Source organism: Aplysia californica, unplaced genomic scaffold, assembly GCF_000002075.1.
Source record: "Aplysia californica isolate F4 #8 unplaced genomic scaffold, AplCal3.0 scaffold00282, whole genome shotgun sequence".
Lineage (NCBI taxonomy): Eukaryota > Metazoa > Mollusca > Gastropoda > Aplysiida > Aplysiidae > Aplysia > Aplysia californica.
The window spans coordinates 312387-330997 of NW_004797552.1; the positions used below are offsets into that span (position 1 = coordinate 312387).

An 18611-nucleotide genomic window follows, 5' to 3' on the forward strand; every position below is an offset into this window, starting at 1 on the left:
GCAGCTATAGCTTATAGGCATAGCCGCTGGCCATACCGATACGTGCAAAAGGAGTTGTAGTGACTCCAGCCTGCACCTACATTATAGAACAAGCTTGTAGATTTAAAGATGTATAATTAACCTCGTTGGCTGTATACGAGATAGATAGGTGTACATTGCGGCAATTATAATTCAGCAAAGAAATTAGAAATTGAAGAAACGATGAGAGATGCGAATTGCCAATGTCATGTGATCACAGGTCATGTGACATCAGGGGTCAATGGTCATGGTTCATGGGTCATGTTGTGTTGTGTTATGCTTGTTGAATGGAGATCGGTGAGTGGGCCTGGCCTAGCTTCCTTTACGGTAGATCTACACAAGTCTGCTTGGTCTGCAGCTGTTCCCAATGAACTGCGTCACTCGTTGTGCTGCTTGAGAGAAAAGGCGAGTCCGCTTGAAACAGTTTGGGGTAGACTCCCCGCTCACGTACGATGAAGTAAGTAGTAGGCCCACTTTCCAATCATAATACGCAGCGATAATAAATAACATTCCTGGTCATTCCCATGCTTGCAGTAATTGTACGTTCTGCTGTCATCATCCAGCCGATGTTTAAAACTTGACTGTATAATAAACCGCTGTGCCGTAGTGCCGTGCAGTGCAGTAGCATAGGCCTCGTAAATTTCATCAGTATAATGACAATGCCAGTGACATGGTTAAGTATGACAGTTTAACTTTCTTATATTCCCTTGCTTTACTTTTTTCCGGCTTCTAGTTCTACTATCTAGAGTCTAGATCTAGTCTATATTATTTTTTAATTACAATCAGAATAACTAAAATTATGTATCACCGTTGCTTATTATGGTTTAAAATATTAGTGTTTGTCTAAAAGCCAAGCTTTAGTAATTACTATGGAAGATGCTAGCCGTACTTAATGACGGCTAGACTGCCAGTCTAGCCGTACTTAAGTACGGCTAGACTCGCAGTCTAGCCGTACTTATTCTTAATATGATGGCTAGACTGACCATTTAACAAAAAATAGGCCTACTGAATTGTAAATATACTTTTTTAGTGTGCAGTACCTAAAGTATTTGTATTTGAGACGAAACCAGGTGCCTAAATGACAGGGCATGTATTTTAAACCTCCTGTTTTCTAATGTTAATAGGGCCTAAGATAAGTACGGCTAGACTGTCAGGCTAGCCGTACTTAATATTGATGGCTAAATTGTAAATGAAATTTTTAGTTTGCAATGCCTAAAGTATTTGTATTTCAGACAAAACAAAAAGGTGCCTTACTGAAATTTTTAGTTTGCAATGCCTAAAGTATTTGTATTTCAGACAAAACAAAAAGGTGCCTTACTGACTTGCATGTATTTGAACCTGAATAATTACTAGATCTAGATCTAATGAGACCTGTGTACTTAACAGGCTTGAGTCGATAGGGCCAAACCTAGATCTAAGTACGGCTAGACTTGCAGTCTAGCCGTACTTTAAGTACGGCTAGACTCTCAGTCTAGCCGTACTTAAGTACGGCTAGCCATTTCGAATTACTATATATGTGGTCACTTTTAGCCTTCAGAATTGGGGCTTCCAGCAATTTAAGGAGCTCAAACTCAAGGGACAGACATATGATAAGGACAGCTAGTATTATTATAGCTGTTCAAATGTCTCAAGCTCAGACAGAAAAACTTTTCATTTTTTTGTTTTGGTAATTAAGTGTTTTACGGCGTTCGCAACTGCAAAAGGTAATAATTTAGAGTGGGCGATCTCGAGACATTAAACATTTTCATTTTGGTGGGAGTTTTGAATTTTGCTCGGGTGGCGGCCGAAGCTAATCAATTTTAGGACCATCTCATCAGGATCTTCAACATGCGCACCTTGCTTCGGACCTCCACGATTTTTCGCCCTTATCCAAGAATAAGGCTATAATTATAGGTGTTAGAATTATATCTTACCAACCATAAGATCAGGGGTGTGGCTGAAAGACAGTTTATGAAAAAGGAGCCTAGAGTAGCAGCCGAAAGGCTGCAGAAAGAGTCTGGAGCTCAGAGGAGGGGGGAAAGGGGAGGGGGGAGGGGGAAGATTAAGTGGAGACAAAAGCAAATGACAGAACATTGCTAGAGAGCATGGAAGGAGGAAATTTTAGAGAAGAATTGTCAGGTTTGGAACCTGGGACCTATTGAATGAGAGGCAAACACAACCTCCAACCTCGAGAGCCCCTAAACATTTCAGGAGAAAGAAAAAAAGCAGTTTCAATTATTTTACACATTTTTCCTTGAAACATTTATCTTTCTTGCTTTTTCAACATTTATAAATTTAATTTCAATCAAATCTTCCTCGGGTTTATATACTGAAAAAACCTGCAATTAAAAAAAAAAAATGTTGGGTTTTGTATATATCTGAACAATTGGCTGATGATATTAAAACTTGAGATTTATATGAATCATAGGAAAGTCCACAGGTACTGAGACATAGAAGGAAAATCATCGATCATCAAGCATCATGTGGTGTGGCAACTTTCGGTCACTCAGTTGTCCGGGGCTGAACATGGCTGCGGTTGTGACCCCTGTGCCGAGCTCCCTAGTGCTGAGTGTCTCCAAGAGGACGTGTGCTCTTGCGACAAAGATCTCGAGGGGCTTGTTAAGATTTTATGTAACTCAGACTGAAGGTGATGCTTCGAGAGATTCTCCCGAGTCTGTCAAGGTCAAAGTCCCTGAGGGGAAGCCGTTCTCTGAGATTCCGTGTGTCGACAGCATCCCCATCATTGGACTGATACGTTTTGCTGTGAAATACCGAGGTATGTTTCTACTACTGTGTCTGCTGCTGTGAAATACAGAGGTATGTTTCTACTTCTGTGTCTGCTGTTGTGAAATACAGAGGTATGTTTCTACTACTGTGTCTGTTGTTGTGAAATACAGAGGTATGTTTCTACTACTGTGTCTGCTGCTGTGAAATACCGAGGTATGTTTCTACTCTGTGTCTGCTGTGAAATACAGAGGTATGTTTCTACTACTGTGTCTGCTGTTGTGAAATACAGGGGTATGTTTCTACTACTGTGTCTGTTGTGAAATACAGAGGTATGTTTCTACTACTGTGTCTGTTGTGAAATACAGAGGTATGTTTCTGCTACTGTAGTCTCTGCTGCTGATTGATGTTGAACACGGTTTGTAAGTAAAGTGGGAGTTAAAAAACATTAAGATCCACTCTCAGCACAAGGTGTAAAGGCAATCATATGGCTTTCTACGTACTAACCCCAAAATTTTGAATCACCATTTTATTTCAGTTTCTTAATGGTTTTGTTTTAATAGTGCTCAAGAAACAAAAATTTGTATCTAAATGGGGGAAAAAAGTAAGGAAATATAATGTAGTAGGCTACTATTTTTGTTAAAAGAATGAAATGGATTTATTTTTTGTTTCTTCTGAACAACGTTTCTATGTCTTCTACTCAGGTCGATTTCACGAATCGCACGAAGCAAACCGAGAAATGTACGGCCCTATCTGGCGTGTGAAGGACCCTGGCGTAGACCTCGTCTTCACGGCACATCCGCAGGGAATGAAGGATCTGCTAAGGTGGTGCAAGATTTGTTGATAATAATATAGTCATTTATCCGCCCTTTTAAGGTCTTGTAAATTTGAAAAGTAAAATCTTATCTTTCTCGACATTCATTGATCTTCAGTATTAATGTTGACATTTCCTCTGCCTTCTCATTGGTAGGCTACATACTTGACTCGTGACACAAGATACATCAGGCTAAGCAGCAGAAATTGCCAACATCACTCATCATGTTTAAAAAGAAACTTTTTTTTTCTCTTTAAGTCTCTTTTATTACTCACTGTTCAAGAAACAATATTTAAAACTTGAAAGTATGCTTTTGAATATGTTTTTAGCAATTTTAGAAAATGTATCTGTTGCTATGGAGATATTAGTAAAATCTTTCATTAGGAATATCTTGTAATATTGTCTCCAACAGCAGTAGAATATTCCAATGTTGAACTGTCATTCATTTTGTTCAAATGATATCATCGTATTCATTGGAAATTAGTAAATGAAAGGGAAATTTGTCCTCTCGTCATTTGTACCAAAAACCCAAATGATAAAATCTGTACGTAGTGGACCAAAGCATCAGAATTCAACGTATTGTTATATGCACACACACGCACGCACACGCACACACACACACACACACACACACACACACACACACACACACACACACACTCACACACACACACACACATACCGGTACCCTTACTTTTCAACCTAACAAAATGAATCCTTCGTTCAGGTATGAGGGAAAACACCCAAACAGAGTCCCAATTGGCTTGTGGTTGGACGCTTACCAGAAACTGGGAAAACCTCGGGGACTGTTACAAGCGTGAGTCTTCCCCTTTTTCTTTACCCTTCCAGGGGGTCTCTTTTGGCCTAGAGGCTAAGGTGTTGGCCTCTTATTCAAAGGTCCCGGGTTCGAATCCGGGTAGCGATCGAAAAATCTTCATCTCTAAAATTGTCTCCTTTCACCTCCTTTTCTGCTCTCTAACAATGTTCTGTCACCTGCTTTCGTCACCACTTTCTTCCCCCACCCCCTCATCTCCTTTGCCCTCTCCTCTGGGCTCCTGACTCTTTCTGCAGCCTTTCTACTGCTACTCCTTGACTCCTCCTTACTGCTGTCTTTCTGCCACACCCCTGATCTTCTGGTGGGAAAGATCTACACCTAGCCTTCTCGGACAAGGGGGGAAAATCTCGGAGGTCCCGAGTGTAAGTTGCACACGTTAAAAATCCCGTAATGGTCTAAAATGGATAAGAGCAGGCTTCGGCCGCCACCTGGGCAAAATAAAAAATTTCCTACCTATTGAAAATGTTTGGTGTGTCCCGCGCGCTCATATGACCTTATGCAGTTGTGAGTGCCGTAAAACATTGACCAAAAAAAATAAAATAACCCTTCCAGCCCCAGCCATTTTTGTGGTCTCCCTAACCCCAGTCCCAGCCAATACAGCAGTGTTTCAGAAAAAGAGGATTGCATTCTAAAAAGTGATGTAGTATCTTTGTAATGAGGTTTGGATAATAACGTATAACAATACAATGTTTAAAGGTAAATGAACAAATTTTATGAATATTAAAGTTTAATTAGGTTCGCTAATTTTGAAAAATGCACAAATTCGGTACCCCCCCCTGAAACTGAGAATATACACTCTTGGGATGGTGGGAGGTACAAGCGCTGCTGATAATATAGGCACATGGGGCTGGAAGGGTGAACATCGTACGTTTTTGTTGAATTGTGAGGATTTTTTTTCTTTGGCGAGGAAGTGGTTTTTCCATAAGAGGAAACTATTTTGTACATTATTTTTTTGTACCATAGCCCCCTTTTTTATAAGGTGCCAAATTACGATGTTGAGTTTTTAAAAAGTGAATCGTACTGTTATTTTATACCAAACAGTTCTGAGTGTTTTCTTTCTCTTGTAAAGAAGAAGAAGAAGAAGAAGAAAAAGATTGTGTTTATGAGATGTATCTAGTATATGAGACAAGAGGGAGAAAAAGTTCTGAGTTCACGACTCACGACTTTTTTTCTCATTATCTTGTGCTTATCAGTCTTGTTGAGGAACGGTTGACTGTCATCGGTGGTACAGCAGGTATGTGCTTCACCATGGCACGCATGGCAGAAGACCCAAGTTCAGTTCCTGAGTGGGGAGAATTTCTATGGAGTACACTTTATATCTCCGTCTCTCTGCTGGGATGTTGTGTCCCTCTTAACACGAGTTGACCCTGACCGGCAGAGTCGATATCCCGCCCACTAAATGATTTAAATCACATCAGAGAAGGCTTTAAAACACCTACATTAAAAACGTTTTAAATCTTGTCAGTTTGTTAGTGTTAAAGCGTGTGTAATCTCCAGCTTGCGCTGTATGCTTCCTTGGAAGCCGAGAATGTTTCTGGGTGATCCAGGGTCTGTCCGGGTAATAATAGCTGTACAGTGCTTTATCTTTATTGATATTATTATTTTTATTATTATTATCATTATTATTATCATCATTATTATTTATATTATCATTATTATTATCATCATTATTATCATTATTATTATTTATATTATTTATTATCATTATTATCATCATTATATCATTATTATTATTTATATTTTCATGATTATTATCATCATTTTTATTTATATTATCATTATTATTATTTGTATCATTATTATTATTACTACTATTATTATTATTATTATCTTGTGCCTATCAGCCTCGGCGAGGAATGGCAGCGTCTACGTAAGACAGTGGACAAGCCCATACTGCGACCTAACCTGATCAGCGGCCATGTTTCTGGCATGCACGACGTAGCGGCTGACCTTGTGGACCGTCTGACCGCGCTGAGGGAAGAGGACGGGGAGGTCAAGGACGTTGACCAGGAGCTCTTCAAGTGGGCGCTCGAGTGTGAGGGAGGTTTTTGTGTGCTTCACTTACTGTCCCACCTGCTCTATCAGCTACCTGTATGAGAATCTCACCTGCTCTATCAGCTACCTGTATGAGAATCTCACCTGCTCTATCAGCGACCTGTATGAGAATCTCACCTGCTCTATCAGCTACCTGTATGAGAGTCTCACCTGCTCTATCAGCGACCTGTATGAGAATCTCACCTGCTCTATCAGCCACCTGTATGAGAGTCTCACCTGCTCTATCAGCTACCTGTATGAGAATCTCACCTGCTCTATCAGCTACCTGTATGAGAATCTCACCTGCTCTATCAGCGACCTGTATGAGAATCTCACCTGCTCTATCAGCTACCTGTATGAGAGTCTCACCTGCTCTATCAGCGACCTGTATGAGAATCTCACCTGCTCTATCAGCTACCTGTATGAGAGTCTCACCTGCTCTATCAGCGACCTGTATGAGAATCTCACCTGCTCTATCAGCCACCTGTATGAGAGTCTCACCTGCTCTATCAGCTACCTGTATGAGAATCTCACCTGCTCTATCAGCTACCTGTATGAGAATCTCACCTGCTCTATCAGCCACCTGTATGAGAATCTCACCTGCTCTATCAGCCACCTGTATGAGAATCTCACCTGCTCTATCAGCTACCTGTATGAGAATCTCACCTGCTCTATCAGCTACCTGTATGAGAATCTCACCTGCTCTATCAGCCACCTGTATGAGAATCTCATCTGCTCTATCAGCCACCTGTATGAGAATCTCACCTGCTCTATCAGCCACCTGTATGAGAATCTCACCTGCTCTATCAGCTACCTGTATGAGAATCTCACCTGCTCTATCAGCTACCTGTATGAGAATCTCACCTGCTCTATCAGCTACCTGTATGAGAATCTCACCTGCTCTATCAGCTACCTGTATGAGAATCTCACCTTCTCTATCAGCTACCTGTATGAGAATCTCACCTGCTCTATCAGCTACCTGTATGAGAATCTCACCTGCTCTATCAGCTACCTGTATGAGAATCTCACCTGCTCTATCAGCTATCTGTATGAGAATCTCACCTGCTCTATCAGCGACCTGTATGAGACAATCGACTACTTCCAACTTCCCCCTTGGCATTTTTTCTAAATCATAATGACACTGTACAAGATGCCTCCCCCTGTCTTAAAAATCATTTGTGAGGCGTCGTTGCGAATTCAGGCGCTCATCAAAATATTGAAATTGAAGAAACCAGCATTTTTTTTCTGGTTTCTGAATTTTTATAGAAAATTTTAAAATTTTTTTTTTGGCTCAAAACCTTTCATATCCATTTAAAAACACATTTGTGAGGCATCTTGGTGAAATCAGGCGCTCGTCAAAATAACGAAATCGGAGAAACAGGCATTTTTCCGCCAGTAACGCAATTTGTCTATCGAATTATATTTTTTAGCTCAACCCCTTTTATGTCCATATAAAAATATATTTCCTTGTGAATTTTACTGAAACACTTGGAGTATAGGTACAGAATATGTCATTTTTCAGTTTTCAAGGACTCTTTAGCTTTTGGAGTTACCAAACTTTGGCGGCCATTTTCTCGCTAATTTCATCACAGAAACCAGGCGACTTCACCCCTTTCAATGGGAAATATCTTGACTTCTAATCAAGTTAGATGGGTATTATTTTCATTGACAACAAGGCAAATGAATATGCATTCAGATGATACCAATAACTCCACATGCCCAAAAATTGACGAGTGCCAGATTTCACAGCGTCGAGACACACTGAAAATTGTTGACTAAAGGCACAAAAAAATTTTAATTTTCAGTTTCTAATGGCTCTCAAGCTACGGAAGTCACCAAACTTTGGCAACCATTTTCTCGCTAACGTTACCTTTGAAACCAGGCAACCCCCACTTCCTTCAATAGCAAGTATCTCGACTTCTGTTCAAGATATTTGAATATTTTTAAAAGTTAAAAGCAAGCTTTTAGATGATGCCAATAACTCTACTTCCCCAAAAATTGACGTGCCTGATTCCGCCACGCTGTGACACATTTTTATCCCTGGCAGTGGATGGATGGCGTGGACAATTTCAGCTGTGTTACTTTCAATGTCGACTGCTATGAGTTGAAAGTTTTCAAAATGGGCTTTGTGCTATTTCTGCCACAGCTGCATGCTTGGTGTTGTACGACCGTCGCCTGGGTTGCCTCTCCTCACACCCCCAGCCGTCCTCGCTGACCTTCATCAAGGCCGTCCAGGAGATGTTCCGCTTGACGGGAGAGCTGGTCTTCTACCCTCCGGCCTTGGGGAAACTCATCCGGCCGAGAGCATGGAAGGCTTTCCGGGACAACATGGACGTTTTGTTCCGTTATGGTGAGATTGGTCGACGGTCTACCAATGTCTGTGTTGTAGTGGTTAGGTGCTCGGTTGTGGCACACAGGAGACCATAGTTCAATTCTCATGCAGTGAGTAATTTTGAAACATTATCGGTTTTATGGGAAGCAAACACTGGAAGCAGGGGCTAAACAGTCAGACACTGCCAAACTGATCAGATCTTTTGCTGTCTTTTGCCCGGTACCCATTCCCACCTGGATGAAGTTAGAAAAATTCGTGTAAAGTGCCTTTGCTAAGGACACAATGTCCAAGACCCTGACGAGATTCGAATTTTCAACCACATGGTTGAAAGTCCGCCATATCTTTAGAGCTTATTGCCAGGGTTTTTTTTCAGGGAATTTATTCTCACAACTCAGAGAAGTCCTTTACCTCTTAAAAAAACAAAACATTGTTTATCTTTATTCTCTTGAATAAAACCTTTTTTTTCCTAAACTTTCAGCGGAGGAGGAGATAACTCATCGCTTGTCGGAGACAGACTCCCTCAATCCCAGCTCGTTCATTGGCCACATCCTGTCCCGGGATTCCTTGACGCCAGATGAACTGGTATCCACCGTGACTGAGATTATGAGTGCTTCAGTTGACACAGTACATACTTTTTGCTCATCCTTGTATAGTTCACAAAGGTTTTATGTATTTGTTCATGGCACTAAACTTTTTTTTTGTCCTGTGTCCACTTTTTTTTAAAGATACCTGTGGTTGTGATTGAGTTTTTTTAAAAATGTGCTTCATAACATAAGTTGTACCAAACATTACTGAAAGTTTTTTTTTCTTTTGTGTGAGTCAAAACAAAAGATGGAACAAAGTTTGCTGCCGTGAGTAAATGATGATGTGTTTGACGATGTTAGTAGCGAGAGAGTAGATGGGGACAAGACGTTTGTTTCCTTGAAATACGTGAAATAAAGTGGCGTACGGTGAGTCGAATGTGAATGTGCAGTGAACAGTGAAGTAGAAGGGATTACTTAGACTATAAAGTAAACAAAAAATTCAATCACATCAGAAAGAGAGAGAGTTGGGGCTTCGAGGGGGAGGGGGAGAGAATGACAGAGAGAGAGAAAGAGAGTGAATTAAAGAGAAAGGAGGGAAAGAGAGAGAGAGAGAGAGAGAGAGAGAGAGAGAGAGAGAGAGAGAGAGAGAAAGAAAAATGGAGAGAAAAGATCACTATTAAAACAGTATGGAGCTCATTAGTTTTTTGTGGGGGTTTTTTGTATCGTTATGAAGCTCATTGAGCACTTTCTTAATGGAGACACGCTATAGAGTGAAATATATTTCTAATGCTATTATTATTGTTATTATTATTACTATTAGTAATATTAGTGTTAGTATTATTTTGATTATTATCTTTATTATTACTACATTAGTAGTATTAGTGTTATTATTATTATTATTATTATTATTATTGTTGTTGTTGTTATTATTATTATTATTATTATTATTATTATTATTATTATTATTATTCTCGTTATTATTGTTATTATTTTTGTTAGTATTGTTATTATTATTATTACTATTATTATTACTACTATTTTTATTATCTTTATTATTACTATCATTATCGTGAGCAGACGTCCAACAGCGTGCATGCCTTACTGTGGGAGGTGGCTCGTCGACCTGACGTCCAGGACAAAATGTATGACGAGATCTCTTCTGTGTTGCCACATGGCACAGAGGTCACCTACCAGAGGCTGGAAAAACTGGCGTACACCATGGGGGTCATCAAGGAGGTCACCAGGTAGGTGTTTTTCTTCGTGAAGAAAACCAACAGAAAACCAACTGAGGCGCTGATTTTCCTGTTAAACCTGGTAGTACAGATTTTTGGCCGACTTGCGCATACTTCACTTTACTCTTTTACTTTTCTCCGTCCTCTTGTACCTCTAGGGCGTCGAGGGGAGAAAGAGCTTCCTGTCTCTAGCAAGTTTGATGGCCTGGCTGGGTGGGATATTGAATGTTCTTGGGGTATCCTTCACACCCTGGGTCCAGGTCTTTCTTGGTCTTCCTCTTGCCTTGTACCCTGATACTTTCCTGTAGTAAGCTTTACTGGCAAACTGGTTAGGTGCCATGCGTATGAGATGTCCAAACCACCTGATTGTTTGCCTTCAGATGTAGTGGAGGACAGGTGTTGTTCCCACCATTTCTCTGATCTTGTTGTTTCTGACCATGTCCCGTCTGGTTTTGTTGACGGCTCTCCTTAGACATCTCATCTGGCAGGTGGTTATCTTACGTTCCAGACTTTTGGTCAGGGTCCATGTCTGGCATTGGCAGGTCAAGATGGGGATGACTTACTACACGTTGTATAAAAGTAGTCTCCAGGCAAAATGTGTCAAACAGTATGTCCCGCAAGTTTTGAGTCCCTGCTTGATCATTTCCTGGGGGTCGAAAAAGTTCAAGATTCTTTTCACAGTACAGTTAATGGAACCACTGATTGAAAAGACAGTTGTATTAAAGACAACTGTCTCTTCCTACTCTGTCTCACATTTTGATTCAGGTTGGATACCTGTATGAAATGGGTTTTCTTTTTCTTTTTTCTTTTTTTCTTTTGTTCCTTATGTATTGTCAGAGTTGTTGTTCAGACGGAAAAAAATGAGATTTGTACTTTCAGATTTTAACACTTTGAATATTTTTTGCTTTTTCTAGATTTTCTTTTTTTCTCTTCCTGGTAGCTCTCAGTGCTCATATGACCTTACACAGTTGCGAGCGCCGTAAAACCCTATACTACTAACTATTAACTACTAAAGGTAGCTCTCAGTGCTCATATGACCTTACGCAGTTGCGAGCACCGTAAAACCCTATACTACTAACTACTAACTACTAAAGGTAGCTCTCAGTGCTTGACCAACCCTTAGTTACAATCCATCAATTTTCTCCCAGAACTTCTCTCTTTCTCATCCATTCCTTTCTCTCATCCATTCCTTTCTCTCATCCATTCCTTTCCCTCTCTCATCCATTCCTTTCCCTCTCTCATCCATTCCTTTCCTTCTCTCATCCATTCCTTTCTCTCATCCATTCCTTTCCTTCTCTCATCCATTCCTTTCTCTCATCCATTCCTTTTCCTCTCTCATCCATTTCTTTCCCTCTCTCATCCATTCCTTTCCCTCTCTCATCCATTCCTTTCTCTCATCCATTCCTTTCCCTCTCTCATCCATTCCTTTCTCTTGAAAGACGGCCACTTTTCTTCTCATCTATGGATGGTCATCTCAGACAATTTTATCTGTATTTAAAAGTGTGAGTACATGGTGGAATCAGGCGCTCATCAATTTTTGGGGCATGTCAAGATTGAAGTCAAGATATTTGTTGTTGAGAGAGGTGGGGTAGCCTGATGGTAGAGGTCAAATAGTTCAGAAAACAGGCTCCTATGTTTGGGGACTCTCAAAACTCTCCTCGGGAACTGAAAATGTACTTTTATTTGTGCCTCTGACTTTGATCAAACTTTTTCAGGTAGCAGTTTTTGCCCAAAAAACCCAAAAAACCAAAAGCTACAAAAATTGGCTAACAGGTTTTAAAATGTCGGTTTCTTTGATTTCATAATTTTGCCTGATTTCACCACCTGGCCACACAAATAACCATGCCTCACATTGACCTCATGACCTCCGCAGACTGTATCCCGTCGGGTTTGTGTCGGCTCGCATGCTGGAGGAGGGAGCTGTCGTGTGTGGCTATCAGATTCCTCAAGGAGTGAGTTGTGCTTTGTGTATTTGTTATATTAACCCTTCCAGCCCCGTGAGCATATATTTTCAGCAGCGCTTGTACTAGGTACCAGAAACTAAATTTTCAAACTAGCTGTATGCCAAATTTATCTGTTCCATTTGAAAGGCCTATATCCACTGAGCATTTTGGTACCATTCTTTAACCTCTCTGTCAATTTTTAAGAAAATGGTAGTTGTTTAAAATTTGATCAAATTTGTTGAAGTTAGTCACTGGCTGCAACCCCATGTTTGACAGACAATAAAAAAGTACCAAGTGCACTAAACATCTCCACATTAACAGAGCACAATCACTATAACAAATATATGGAGCCTAATTTTTTTCAAGACTGTGAGATCTTTACAAATGAGTATTTTATTGCCTCAAACACGATGATCTGTCATTATTTCGACAAAAACACCGAGCGTTGACCCGGCGGCACGCACCGGCCCCCGCGGCGAGCGAGTCGGCTCTATATTGTAGTGTACCCCGCGTGCGGGGTCACATGCTTTCTGAGTCTCGCGGAAGGATTGATGAAAAATAATTCCAAGTTAATAACTTTATTCTAATAGAAAATGAACTGATCTTTTAATTGATGCCAGTTATAAGCCGGTATTATACATATTTTGTGTAAAAAGGGATCTTTAAACATTTTGACGGTATTTTTAAAAGCTTTTTATAAAGACGCCAAAGGCACTTGGTGTTTTATAGCGAAAGAACGAAGAAACGGCGATTGGAATTACCCCGATTTTACCGATACCACGCGGTCGGAAGGCCGCGAGTGCCTGCGAGGCCATGTTTACGCTACCTACTTGTACCTCCCACCATTCCAAGAGCGTATATTCTCAGTTTCGGGGGGGTACCGAATTTGCACATTTTTCGAAAGTAGCGAACCTACTTAAAGTTTAATTTTCAAAATATTTGTTCATTTACCTTTAAACAATGTTGTTTGTCATTATCTATACCTCATTACAAAGATACTACATCTCATTTTAGAATGCATGCCTCTTTTTCTGAACTACTGCTGTATTGGCTGGGACTGGTGTTAGGGAATTCAGAAAACTGCTGGGGCTGGAAGGGTTAAGTGTATGGGATTGACGCTTGTAAAGGTGTGGATGGTTGATATCAAACAGGACAGACCACAGATACCTTAATACGCACACAAGACACAAAACACCACCGCGTCATATTGGTCAGCCACCACTCACCCAGTGCAATGACTCATCTTTTTTATTGAAGAGCTCTCATCAATCAAGCATGAACTGACCCCTCAGTAGTGTTTTAGGCCTTTCCCAAAGGGGGGACATTTTTCGTTCAAGCATAGTAGAATTGTAAATGTGCTGACTCATGTCACACTCATAACTGTGCCTGATCTTCAACAGGGAACTGCTGCTTTTTCTTTCCTGATCCTTACTATTGTCATTTTCCTCTACTTCTTTTGTATGTTTGTCACTCTCTTGTGACCTGCTATTTTGGGGTGCCTTGATAGTCGAAGCAGACTTTGTGCTGTTGAAGCTAGAGAGGTGAGCAGAGTAAGTCTGATTCCCTGTAAAGATTTCTCTGTTGACACCCACCCCTTGGCGCTCATATGACCTTATGCAGTTGTGAGCGCCGTTAAAACCCTCTACTAAAACTAAAACTAGAAGCATGAACTGTTGTTTCCCTTGGCTTATACTAATCAGAGCCAAAACATTAGGGTACAAAATATACTTACTTACTTGTCTTACTTGTCCACTGTGTTGGGGTCACTGCTGTCGGAACATGTCCATCTCTGCCCTCCCCCCCTCTTCAGGATCCAGCCCAGCGGTACAAAACATAATACAATTATGGCCTAGTGGTTAGGCTCTCGGACTCGCAACCGTAAGGTCGTGGGTTTGAATCCCGTCAGGGACCCGACGTTGTGTCCTTGGGAAAGGCATTTTACATTTATTTTCCTCACTTCACCCAGGTGGGAATGGGTACCCGGCTATAGACAGCGAAAGATCTTGTCAGTTTGTTAGTGTTTGAGTGCTTAATCGGCTGCTTGCACTGTATGCTTCCCGGGAAGCTGAGAATGTTTCGGAGTGTTCTATGGTCTGCTGGGGTAATAATATAGTGTAAAGCGCATAGAGCCTGCTGTTGAGCGGGGATATGCGCTATACAAATGCTATCTATTATTATTATTATTAATACTGTTACAACACCCCTGTCAACGCTTTGCGGTAGTTTTAAGAGACGGGATCTCTGAATTTTAAATCCGTCTCCAAAAGGACTGAGCCATATGGGTTGGGAGCCTTGAAAAATCCACAAAAACGACCCGAGTTCAAGAATTCCCAGTTTGGGATTTGAACCAGGGCCATCTCCTCACTAGGCGGGCATGATATCAACTAATGAAAATAAAAATAATAAATACCCTAACAGCTGAGCTAATGGAGTGCCCTTTATGTATAAACTTGTATGTTAATGTATAAACTTGTATCTTAATGTATAAACTTGTTTCTTAATGTATAAACTTGTATCTTAATGTATAAACTTGTTTGTTCTCACTTCATAACAATGTATGTCTGTGTGTGTGATGAGAGAGAAGGTCTGTGTGTGTGCATGTGCGTGTGCGCGCATATATGAGGAAAGATTAATTGTACACCACATTTATTGTTCATTTATTAGTTTGAAATGATAAAAGAAATTGCGTTGAAGAAAATGGCATCAGTTGAAAATGTACAAATTTGACCCTTGGGTTGGTTTTCAGTCTATATCTCCATTAGCAGATTACGAGAACTAACTCAATTTGTCAGCACGTCAAATATTTATCTCCTTTGACCTTGGACGATATTATTTCCCGTGTTTCCCAGACACAGGTGTACGTCTCCCACTACGCCCTGGGCCGCAACCCCGAAGTGTTTGAGAACCCGACAGAACTCTGCCCCGAGCGTTGGATTCGTAACTCTGGCGTGAAACCTCCAGACCCGTTTAGTTACGTCCCTTTTGGGCTGGGCCAGAGAAGTTGTGTCGGTGAGTCAGTGTAGAGATGGATGTGTATGTGGGTGTATGTGTGATGTATTTAGGTGTATGTGTGATATGTATATTTTGGTGTATATGTGATATATTTAGGTGTATGCGTGATATGTATGTAGGTGTATGTGTGATGTATTTAGGTGTATGTGTGATGTATTTAGGTGTATGTGGGATATGTATATTATTTTGGTGTATATGTGATGTATTTAGGTGTATGCGTGATATGTATATTTTGATGTATATGTGATGTATTTAGGTGTATGTGTGATATGTATTTAGGTGTATGTGTGATATATTTAGGTGTATGTGTGATATGTATATTTTGGTGTATATGTGATGTATTTAGGTGTATGTGTGATATGTATTTAGGTGTATATGTGATGTATTTAGGTGTATGCGTGATATGTATTTAGGTGTATATGTGATGTATTTAGGTGTATGCGTGATATGTATTTAGGTGTATGTGTGATATGTATTTCGGTGTATGTGTGATATGTATTTAGGTGTATGTGTGATATGTATTTAGGTGTATATGTGATGTATTTAGGTGTATATGTGATGTATTTAGGTGTATGTGTGATATGTATTTAGGTGTATATGTGATGTATTTAGGTGTATGTGTGATATGTATTTAGGTGTATGCGTGATATTTGAAGGGTTCCATTGCAAAAGGAAGTGTCCGTCAAGTCTGGGCATTGGCAGAAAACCCTGTCCACTCTGTAATCTAAAATCATCTAGTGATAAAATTTGTTGTGACAGTAATTTTTTTTCTTCAAATTGCACTGTATCCCTCAGTATTTAGTATGACAAAAATTGTGTTTTCTTCACAGATATTTGCTTTTTTCAGGGACCACCCTGTTTTGTTCTTTTTGGCTCAATTTTGAAGTAAATGAAAAGTAGTGTTTTTTTCTCCTGTTGAACCCTATTTTTTAAAACAAATGTTTGTTTTTGTGTGACAATTGTACAATTTTAGTAAAAGTACCATTGTTAAAAAATGACTTCCAAAATGGAATCACTTGATAAAATGTAATCATTTTATAAAATGTACCTGGTGTACTTGTATAAGCCACTAATATCTATTTAATTTTGAGAAAAGCTTGATCATAGCCAGGCCTTTGAGCTGTGAAATGAGGGTCTTACAGAAAAGTTTGATCATAGCCAGGCCTTTGCGCTGTGAAATGAGGGTCTTACAGCAAAGTTTCAAAGTTTCAGATGGTCAAAATGTCTTTTGGTAAGAAAAGTTGGAGATGTAAGACAAACTACAGTGACAGGTGGTTGGTGGTAGGCGGGTGGGATGTTTGATGGGTGGTGGGTGGGATGTTTGATGGGTGGTGGGTGGTGGGTGAGATGTTTGATGGATGGTGGGTGGGATGTTTGATGGGTGGTGGGTGGGATGTTTGATGGATGGTGGGTGGGATGTTTGATGTTTGGGAGCTGGAAATGGAAGGGTCTTGTAGTGTCTCGTTTTCTTGTCAGTTTTCTCCTCACTTGTTTGACCTTGTCTGTGTTTGTCTGAGTGCTGTCCCCTTGTTCTGATTGGGATGAAATCTCGAGATATATATTATGTGCTGTGTACAACATTCTGAAGTGGAATCACGTGTCAACTGTTCTCTCCCACTCACGTGTCAACTGTTCTCTCCCACTCACGTGTCAACTGTGTCAACTGTTCTCTCCCACTCACGTGTCAACTGTTCTCTCCTCCACCCCCCCCCCCAACCCCAGGTCGGAGGATTGCTGTGTCGGAGATGCAGTTGCTTTGTGTTGAGGTAAGGAATGTTGGTGTTGGTTCTCTTGGTGGTCTGTTGGTGATGTATATCTCTCTATTTTTTTTAGTGGAGAAAAATGTTTCATTTCGTTTTTCTATTTTGAAAAAAGTTCCGGATTTTTTTTTTCTATTTGGAAAAAAGTTCTGGATTTTTTTGTTGTTGTCTATTTGTAAAAAAGTTTGAAGATTTTTGGGGCTTTTTTCATGTGAAAAAAAACAGAACAAACAACAGTTGATGATTTTTCTGTTTGTTTGTTTTTTTGTATGTTGAAAAAACAGTTTGATGATTTTTTGGGTTTTTTTCTTTGTTTTTCATGCCAATAACCAGCTTCTCCAACGGTTTCGCTTGAGCACCACAACACGGGAACTGAAGCTTGTTTCTCGCGCGGTTCTGGTGCCTTCTGAGCCCATACAGCTGACCCTCACTCCACGGTCATCATAAATCCACACATGAGACGGCGACTGAGACTCTAACAACCTCCCCCCAACCTCCGTCCCACCCCCCAACCCATCCCCCAACCCCCGTAGATCCCAATCTGGAAACCGAACAGCTGTGCAAAAAAAATCTTCTCTGAGATGTCCTCATTTCAAGACTCGACTAGAACAGTGAAGCTTTATCACCTTTTGTTTCTTGTATGACACGTTTTTTTCTCCATATTTCTAGTGAACATTTCCTCACAGTCAGCCAGACTTGATGTCCAACTAGTAGTGGACTTGATTTCTCCCAAGTTTAGCTCCTTCGAGCCTGTCAGAAATTTACCACATATTATACGTGCGGCGTGCGACGTGCGACCCACAAAACATGAACGGATTGTGTAGCAAAAGGACCCCTCACCCTGTATTCCTGAGTTATACATGAGGCTTAGTTGTAGGTCAATGTATGGGAAGTTGACTAGTGGAGCCCGATGTAACAACTGCTGTCACCTATGTTTTTTAGTAGAATTCGATGTTGTTGCTGTTACGGTACCATTATTGCTGTATGCAATACAATGATAACAATATATCGCTTTTGTGAACTTGCCTGCCATGTGACAATTTCTACTTTTTTGTATACAATCTTTTCTTAATATATACATTCAGATTTACAGAATGTGGCATCTATATATATAGAATATTTTATCCACATTCATTCATATTATTATTACAATTATGTTACTTCTATTTTTGTCTAAAAAATTATCTCAAATGTATCACTGTTTAGGCAAAAAATGTGTTAACACCATGTTTGCCTAAATTATGCAGTTATTACAAAACTCCGTCAGTGTCATTGACAAGATTATTTTCAGTGATATCCAGTGGCACAGTGGACTTTGAGCATAATTTAAATGTGTCACAACGCAATGGAATCAGGCGCTTGTCAATTTCTGGGTAAATGGAGTTATTGGTATCTTCTTAAAAG

At 40.2% G+C, this 18611-nt stretch overlaps 1 protein-coding gene across 3 annotated transcripts; it reads left to right on the forward strand.

Annotated features, from left to right (window-relative positions):
• Positions 1-74: 74 nt before the first annotated feature.
• On the forward strand, positions 75-18611 carry LOC101857123 (1,25-dihydroxyvitamin D(3) 24-hydroxylase, mitochondrial). Of its 3 annotated transcripts, none has more exons than XM_005101405.3 (12): positions 75-475; positions 2426-2773; positions 3426-3546; positions 4263-4352; positions 6215-6405; positions 8551-8754; positions 9215-9360; positions 10338-10504; positions 12366-12444; positions 15285-15444; positions 17170-17213; positions 17541-18611. In XM_005101405.3, the coding sequence occupies exons 2-12, from the start codon at positions 2479-2481 to the stop codon at positions 17652-17654; spliced, it is 1611 nt and encodes a 536-aa protein (XP_005101462.1). In that variant the 5' UTR covers positions 75-475; positions 2426-2478; the 3' UTR covers positions 17655-18611. The 3 variants fall into 3 exon arrangements, with proteins under 3 accessions (XP_005101462.1, XP_005101463.1, XP_005101464.1); XM_005101406.3 differs by having other exon boundaries at positions 17877-18611; XM_005101407.3 differs by lacking the exon at positions 2426-2773 and having other exon boundaries at positions 77-475.